Raw genomic sequence first — 8,954 nt, forward strand, 5'->3', positions numbered from 1 at the left:
TAGTTCATGTCGGACAGAAATCAGACCTTGGTGAGGCGGCTGAAACTGATCCAGAAAAGGGTTGAACACAGTTTATTTGTGATGTAAGAACGGTTTCACATAGGGAAATGTTACTTTGGATCATTTTTGTTTTCTTAATACGAAATTAAGCATTTAAAAACTGATTTTTTTTTTTATTTATTCCGGTTGGTTTTTTTTCCCCTAATACTAACATTTATGTAATGACCTTAAACATTTAAGCATCGCCAAGAAAAAAAAAAGAAGAAAAAAAGGCATATTTCTTCACAGAACTGTATGTACAATATATTTACAAACCACATAAAATAACCAATGATAACTGCATCATGAATAATTTTATTTGCTAGCTGCTCGTCTGTTCTCTGTATCCACACGTGAATGGACGGTGAGGCTAAACACAGACGGAGCAGACCTTAAGAGAAGAACAGAAGAGGCAGGACAGGAGTGTTGACTAATCAGAACCAGGTTGTGGTTCGGTCTGCAGACTCTCCACCTGCTGCAGCAGCTCCTGGATGGGTTCTGTCAGTTTATGTTTTGGTATCTGCAGGCTGGCCTGCAGGGCTGTGCTGCCAAAATCCTGAGTCTGGCACGGAAACAAACACAAGCCCAGCAGCTGTCAGAGTCTCTCAGGAGAGCAAAGCTGACTTATATAATGATGTCACTGAAACTGGACGGCACATCCAGCCTCATTTAACCCACTTTTTATACCCTAATGACAACCTGGTATGCCTGGCTCTTTTATACCTGTAATCAAGTAGATGTTACTGGTTATAAGATTATGTCTGAATTATGAAATACACAAGGATCACCACACTAGCTGTAGCATGAATTGCAGGAGAAAGTGGGTCACACAACAAGAGAACGTTCATGAGCACAAAAGGCATTTTCAGAAATATTAGAGTAAGGATATTGTTTTTTGAGAGCCAAGTCAATGTCACGACCTTAATCCGACAGGAATGTAGTAGAACATTCCAGAGTTCAGTTGGTGGTGGGCGGAGGCTTGGCGGTGCCACCTAAAATGTTTCTTTTTTAACTCAAAAACAGTCAATGTAGCATCGGAAGTATATTTTGTTTGTTTAAAACGTTGAAGGTGATATTAATAAGGCATCGTAAATGGTGGCTTGCAAAAATATTCATACCCCTTAGTGGTGTCCGAAAGGTGCAATATTGCAGTAAAACAAAGTCGGATTTGTGTAGAAAAGAACAAATTGTTGTAGAACATTCCTTTGCAGAAGCAAAGCAAAGATAATCTGCCACAATCAAAATTAAGAAAGATTTTTTTTAAATTAATACTTCATCATTTTTGTTAAATGTTCTGAGAAAGAAAAATTTATATATATATATATATATATATATATATATATATATATATATATATATATATATATATATATATATATATATATATATATGCATGTCTTCAGCATAGACAGGGGACTACAACAGATTTGAGATTGATCGTCATGGTTATGTGCTGCTTTGTTCTAGTCTATAGTGTGCAATCCTAAGAAAACAATTAGGATTGCAGGTGTAAATTGACAAACGTATGTATGGGTAATGAAAATTTGGATAAAAAGTGTTCAGTCAGCAGAATCGTGTATAAAAGCATAGTATAAATTCAGAATGACATTTCCTTTTTTGAGGAAGATATTATCTCCATAGTTAACCAAATTTTACCTTTGTAAAATATGCGTGGCAAAAAGTGGTAAAAAGAGAAAAAGTACAATTTTAATAAAAAAAAAAAAATGAGAGCCTGTTATTTCTCTAACAACTGGCTGCTGGTTGGGGTGGTTCCTCTTGAGTAAAGCATGCATTTCTGCCTGTTCTGTAAGATTTCCTCTAACATTTAACCTCACTCTGTGGTCAAGACCTACTTAATTGTAAATACTATGAATAGGTACGTCGTAGCTGTTTGTTTTTTTGTTTTTTTAGGTTGACACTCAAAAATCATCTGTAATCTTTTAGGTGAGACAGTGCGCAAAGTCTGCAGGCCAAATCCAGGGTCAGACTGTCGCGACACTACCGCTCCCAACGGTGTACGACTTATGTTTACGGAATCACCAATTAGCGGTAATCCAATCTTTAGACAACGCTGGGAAGATCTGAGAAACTGTGTCACAGAGTCGTACCTAACTCCATCAGGTGATTTACCTTGTGAAAGTCTCCGTTGATGAACCACAACATGGCGAGGTTGTAGGCAATAAGTGCAATGAGAGCGGCGTCTCTTCTGGACTGTTTTTGTTCGAACTCCAACATGACTCTCAGCATTTCCTCCATTTCGACTCGCTGGGCCTTTTCTAGTTCAGAGTCATGGAATGGAAGACGTTTTATTATGTGCTTAATACTTTAGTAACAAGTAGTCTGTTATAAGAGTCCTGTATACCCTTAGTGTTCTGGTAACGGTGTGTGTGTGTGTGTGTGTGTGTGTGTGTGTGTGTGTGTGTGTGCGGGTGTGTGTGTGCGTGTGTGTGCGCGTGTGCGTGTGTGTAACTGTTTGTAGTTTTTCTAAGCATTTTTTCTTACCTGCTTTTGCCAATAAACATTCCATGAAGCCTGGGAATTTGCTTAACAGGCTTTATATTATAAGTAGGGCAGCAGCTGTGATAGAGTCAAGCAGTACGGATGCTGCTCAGCCAGAGTTGTGTCTGCAGTGGTCTCTAGTCAGCTATAAGCACGCTAGTGTAAATCTGGGGTTTAGCGTTTGGATTGCACAGCAAGACAGATGAGCTAAATATAGCGCTGTTGACCTTATTTTTTTCAGTTCGTCTTAGTCTCATTCATTAGTTCACTCGTATGTTAATGGAGCTCCTGGCTTTAGTTTGGAGTGTGACGTAGATGGACAGACTGTGACATTTTCTGTGTTTCACTGCGGAGCGCTGTCGCTAAGTAAGCTAATGGGATGTTTTGTCATTAAATGCTAGATGAGTGTTTTACATAGCTGAGGAAACCATACGCACCATAAAAGGAAACAGATGAGTCGGCATGTTTCTGGTGGGTCTCTAGTAGACTGTTTAGATGTTTGTGCCACCTTTCTGCCACCTACAAAAAAATAAACAAAGCATTTCTAGATTAAACATGAACCATGTAAAGAAAAAGTGAATGAAATCAAGTAATATTTTTGAACTGATGCATGCAGCGTGGCTTTGTTTACTGTGGCTTATGTGGATAAAAGTAGGAATGACGTGTGTGGTGGCTTTTGAGGCACTGTAGAGTACAGTAGTTGTCACTGGGTTTAGTTTGGGTTTTGCTTTACAATCTTTGTAAGGCTGCTTGTGCACCTATTTTTTCTTCTACTTAATTTTCCTTTAAAACAATTAGGCACAACATTCAGTGAACAGTCAGCTTACTTTTTGTGGTTTAGCCTCCTTTTGGAGGGTGTCAGTGACTGTCTTAAAAAAAACGTACAAGCCGTCAGCCTTTGTGTTGGTTAAGGTTTCTGTCATTTAAAAAGAAAATCATTTTTATTGGTTTTATATAGTATATTATTCAAATATTCTGAGACATTAGATTTTTGGTTTTCATTGACTATTAGTCATGATTGTCCAAAATAACAGAAATAAACACTTGATACTGTACTGAAATACACTTACATACAAGTTCCACTTTCTGAACTGAACAATGGAAATCAATTTACTTTTCCACAATTTTCCAATTTACCCAGGTGTACTTGCAATTCCCTGGCTCTGAAACGTCCTAGACCACTTATATGGTCTAAACTGACATTATTTATTTGTGTTTTCCATGCCCCGTGTTTGTTTTGTTGATTTTTTTTATTTTTTATTAAGAAACAACGAAAGAAATGCCGGAGTATGAAGGCTTTATACTTTGCCTTTTATAGCCAGATTATAAAGGAAAAAGAAAACAACAAAAAAAAACAAAATATGTGCATGGGCAAACCTCAGAGTACAGGGAGTGAACAATGGTAGCCTTCCCCTGTCTGTTAAACACATTAGCAATTAGAAAGTATCCCTTTGTGGTGGCAGAGCTGTCTAAGCCATACTCCTCACAGGCAAAGTAAATCTGTAAATAAAAACATATACACCCATATTAGTTCATATTATATCACTAAACAGTGTTTGGTGATATTGTAAGCCTTGTTATTTTAATTACTTTTATTCTTTTGCTACTATTTATGTTTTTTCTTAGCTACCAGGGGGGCAATGCAGACTTTGAGCAGCAACACCATTTGCAGGTATTATATGAACTTAAATTAAGTTCTGCAAGGTAAAGTAAGGCTGCTACTCATAGATTGGTCCAAATTACTTAAGAGGAACAAACAAATGTACAACAAGGACCTGATGTCTATTGAAGTGACTTAGAAGCATATTAAACATGGTTATGTACAAAGGCTAACTAATCATTTCATCTGTAACAGTAAAAAATAAAATTCAAACATCATTTGAAAAGTGATGCAGGGCGGTTTCCAGGTTTCCAACTGATGTGTGGAAATGGCCCAGGCTCCTATGCAGCTGCTGTTGGATTGAAGCGCCCAATTCTGGATTCTTCAGTACAGCCCACTCAGCCTGGGACAGGAGCTCTGCCACAACAGCTAAGTTGCCCAGGCCTGGAAATCAACAAGCAAGGACACAAATGAGCACGTTTATGCATATAAAATTATCAGAAAGAGAAAAGAAACTGTGTACTTTGAGCCGAAGAATCATTTTGTGCTCATCTCTTACCCATGTTGGCCTCCGCCAACAGTATATAGGCCGGGACGAGCTGGATGGTATTGGGACCATATAGGTCAATGGAGGTTTGCAGGCAGCAGTGGGCAGCAGGAAGTGCCTCTTCGTGTTTACCCTCCGAAAGTTTGCTCTGAGCCACCAACTTGCAAATCTTGATCAGATGAGTCTGAGCAAGAAACCAAATCAATAGTTACCTTCGCTCCATGGCAACTCTTCAGACCTCAAGAACTGATTGCATAACAGTTCACAGAAACAAACCAAGTTATCTCACACCTCATCCCATTTCTCTGAAGTGTCATTTTGCAGGAATGAAGTGAACTAGACTCAGCTAGTTCTGAAGGTACTGCTGTTTCTTTTTTTTCTGAGATAACATGGTGTGGGTTGCACAGTGGCGCAGTTGGTAGAGCTGTTGCCTTGCAGCAAGAAGGTTCTGGGTTCGATACCCGGCCAGGGTCTTTCTGCATGGAGTTTGCATGTTCTCCCTGTGCATGCGTGGGTTTTCTCCGGGTACTCCGGTTTCCTCTCACAGTCCAAAAACATGACTGTCAGGTTAATTGGTCTGTCTAAATTGCCCCTAGGTGTGAGTGTGTGTGTGCATGGTTGTTTGTCCTGTGTGTCTCTGTGTTGCCCTGCGACAGACTGGTAACCTGTCCAGGATGACCCCGCCTCTCGCCCGGAACGTTAGCTGGAGATGGGCACCAGCAACCCTCCCAACCTCACTAAGGGACATGGGTGTAAAGAAAATGGATGGATGGATGGATGGATGGATGGATGGATGGATGGACGGACGGATGGATGGATGGATAACACGGTGTAGTTTGGATTATACAAATTTGGAACGGAGGGGCCATTTCCAGATACACATAACAAAAGGAGAGAAATGATTGATGTTGCTTAGCTGTAATACCCAAAACAAAGCCAGAAATTCCATGTGAGTATGTTTTCATATACATTCCCCAGTTTGTTTACCTTTCTTAACTGGTTTCTCTTGCGGACGGCCGGATCGTAGATATCTTTCATGGTACGTATGGAAACAAGCATCTGACAGATTCTTTCATGGACTCCCACCCAGTCAGCCTGCTGGTGATCTGCATTGCTGAGGAAATTTAAATACATATCTGTTATACAAGAGACATTTTTCTCTCTGTCCCAACACCTGAAGTTCCAAGAAGTTGAACTGACTTTGTAACCTCCAAGAAATCCTCCCCTGTTATGCTAATGAATCATGATTCACTGCGAGTTACATTGTAGGCCGGTACAAGACATTGTGAAATACCAGGGAGATAAAGTGTTGTTAAAAGCTGCAGTCTTTTGAATTCTGGAAACATTCTAAGATGCCATCTGAGTTCATGGAGGGAACAGTAAATTGAAAGCTATAATAACTGGCCTGTAATTTGGTTCCACTGGTTCCCTTCGTCTGCACACTCTTGTGGAAACTGACTGAACTTTCCGTGCATATTTCTTACTGCGGAGAATGTTTGCTCGCTCTATATTGCATTTGTCTTTTTGAGCAGGCAGAAATCTGGCCATGCCACATCACCACTAAGACGACACAAACAGAAGTCTGAAAGACTGCACAGCTGGAAGGGAGAAAAATGTAACGTCCTGTTTGGCCATTTCGATCAAATACAATGTTATGGCACTAAAGTTAGGTATGCAACTAAAGTGATTTGCAAAACTACATGGACCCTTTGAAAATGTTCACTTTCGTTATCACACGACCGCGAACTTCAACGTATTTGATTTGGATTTTATACGTTAGACACCAACACAAAGTGGTGTATTATTGTGACGTCACAGGAAAAGTTTAGCCTGATTGGACAGAATATCTGCAAACAGCAAGCTTTGAATAGCATTTTCTCAATAGGATTTAGATAAGGACTTTGACTTAGCCAGTTTAATATAAACCATTTCACAGTAGTTCAAGTTTTTGTCTTGCTAAAAGATATGGCAGGTTTATTCATATCACCTTTTGAACACAACACAATTCAAAGCTTTTTTTTATTTTTATTTTTTTTTACATAAAACCAAAGCAAAACATTAGGTAACACTTTATTTGAAGGGGTGTGCATAAGACTGACATGACACTGTCATAAACATGACATAACACATGTAATGAACATGAAGAAGTCTTTATGAATGTTTTATGACTGTTGTCATGAAGTATCATTCGGTAAATAATGACACTTTTAATGCAAAGTTGCTCTAAAAGTAACATTAAAAGTCCATTAAAAATGCCAACTTTGCATGATTTTGTAAATTATAATAATTTAATGCAAAGTGTTATGGTGTTACAGGTGTTATGTCATGTTTATGACAGTGTCATGTCAGTCTTATGCACACCCCTTCAAATAAAGTGTTACCAAACATTAATTTAATAAATGTCTTTAACCTTTAAAAATGTTTTGCTTAAAAAAAAAAGAAGAAATATTAAAATGCTTATTTAAAGCTCAAACTCCTGCTTCTGTGGCAAACAGTTCATTGGTGGGGTTCTTTGGTCAAAAGCCCTAGTAACTAATAATGTTTTAGTCTGGGATTAATTAGGATAGGGCTGAATTTAGCTCCATCGTCATTCTATCAGCTTCCTTGTTGAGAATAGTATCCTGCAACATAAGCTGCCTCCATGATATTTGACCTTTGGGACTGCATGTTAAGACTGTATCCACATGTGAATGAACTGTGAGGCTAATTCATTCACAGTATTATCCTTACTTTGTAATTTAGGTAGATGGCCATGTCTTGGTAGGTTTGCAGTTCTTACAGTTTGCATAGTTCTCCACAACTTTATCTATGAAATGTCTGCTGTGTTCCTTTGTCTTTATGATGCAGCTTATTCACTGATGTTCTCAACCAAATCTCTGAGGCCTTCCCAGAACAGCTGCATTTACACACAGATGAATTCTTGTTCACGAATTTAGTTACTTCAGAAGGTAACTGGTTTTTCTTTACCTCCTTTTTCAGATTTTTCTGACGACCACATCTCATTTTCCTTCAGTTAGCAATCATGCATTACTGTCTCTTAAAGAGCCAAATAAAATACATAGAATACTGTGGTTTTTACAGATGGAAATGTGGTAATATACAAGAGGAATGAATAGTTTTACAAATTAATATTGACCATTAAACAGGAAAATGTTAATAGTCTGACAAACATCTTTATATTGTAACCTCATGCATTAACACCAGTTCTATCAGTACTTTTCTGTTTTGAATTCCTTGTTATGGTCATTTGAATTTAACAACAAAAAAATTTTTCGTTTTTCTCTCTCTTGCTTTTTCAGTATAAAGGCTTAACGGAAAGTATGCACAGTAAGTGACTGTAAGCTCCATGAGACTGGCTTTAGTGGCTCATCCCTTCCCATAAATCCCCGCAGGGAGGGCCACCTCATGCTACCGTTCACTGTTCAGCCACCGAGGGTTTTAGCCAATACCATCTTGTGCTCTGTAACTGAGCAGAAAGTCGAAATGAGGGTTTACAGAGATATAAAAAAAAAACTTCTCAAAGCACATTTCTGGCATTAAAATAAGGGAGAACGAAAATATTATTGCACTAATATAGCTTCCAGCTGTTTCTCTCCTTGATAGCAGCAGCCACATCAACACACACGTGATATTTTTCTGTAGCAATGCATAGCGTACACTGCCACCTAGCGTTAACATGGTGTAAGCCCCCGCCCCTCAACCCGCTACCAAATTAATAAAACATACTGCAGCATTTATAAACTGCTCCCATAAACCACGAGTAATATATGCAGTATTAGAACACGTATAATGTTAAGACAAGACATCCAACAAAGTGAGCTTACCAGTAGAAAGTGACCTGACACTTGGCGCACTGTAAGTACGCTTCCCTTTGACAAAGTTCACAATACTTTTCCTTTCCTTTGGCGAAGGCAAGTGGCATTATTTCGGTGGCAACCGCCGAAGTTCCAGGTTCATCAGGCTCCATTTTTTACCAGAAAACTTCTTCACTGCAGGTTTATTTCAGCGTTTGGTCCTTGTTATGCGGTTGCTATGGAAACAACTTTAGCCGTCTCGAAAAGCTAGCATTCCTTTTTTTTAAAGAGATATACGAAATCTTAAAATTATGGTAAGGTACCTTTTTAACAGCATGAACTGTGAAAAGGTATAGGCCTCACTGAACATCAGTTATTTATTTTATTTTATTTTATTTTATTTTATTTTATTTTATTTTATTTTATTTTATTTTATTTTATTTTATTTTAACACGTAAATGCTTTAGATCGTTGA

At 38.4% G+C, this 8,954-nt stretch overlaps 1 protein-coding gene across 2 annotated transcripts; it reads right to left on the reverse strand.

Annotated features, from left to right (window-relative positions):
• Window positions 1-334: 334 nt before the first annotated feature.
• zmynd12 (zinc finger, MYND-type containing 12) lies at window positions 335-8,734 on the reverse strand. 2 transcript variants are annotated; one of them, XM_008414783.3, is made up of 8 exons: window positions 8,510-8,734; window positions 5,673-5,799; window positions 4,698-4,869; window positions 4,413-4,582; window positions 3,916-4,038; window positions 2,976-3,057; window positions 2,170-2,310; window positions 335-601 (listed from the first exon to the last, which is right to left on the reverse strand). In XM_008414783.3, exons 1-8 carry the CDS (start codon window positions 8,650-8,652, stop codon window positions 546-548), a joined length of 1,014 nt encoding a protein of 337 aa, XP_008413005.1. In that variant the 5' UTR covers window positions 8,653-8,734; the 3' UTR covers window positions 335-545. The 2 variants fall into 2 exon arrangements, with proteins under 2 accessions (XP_008413005.1, XP_008413004.1); XM_008414782.3 differs by having other exon boundaries at window positions 2,170-2,315; window positions 8,510-8,733.
• Window positions 8,735-8,954: the final 220 nt, after the last annotated feature.

The sequence above is a fragment of the Poecilia reticulata genome, chromosome 7 (assembly GCF_904066995.2).
Source record: "Poecilia reticulata chromosome 7, P_reticulata-male-v2, whole genome shotgun sequence".
Lineage (NCBI taxonomy): Eukaryota > Metazoa > Chordata > Actinopteri > Cyprinodontiformes > Poeciliidae > Poecilia > Poecilia reticulata.

What these genes read in the sequence shown, in the direction of transcription:
- zmynd12 (XM_008414782.3), bottom strand. Translation starts at nt 8,652, where the DNA reads ATGGAGCCTGATGAACCTGGAACTTCGGCGGTTGCCACCGAAATAATG. An exon ending in AGAGAAACCAGTTAAGAAAG is followed by an intron (nt 4,870 to 5,672) that starts GTAAACAAACTG and finishes TTTCTTGCTCAG; the next exon opens with ACTCATCTGATCAAGATTTG. An exon ending in TGCATCACTTTTCAAATGAT is followed by an intron (nt 4,039 to 4,412) that starts GTTTGAATTTTA and finishes TTTTATTTACAG; the next exon opens with ATTTACTTTGCCTGTGAGGA.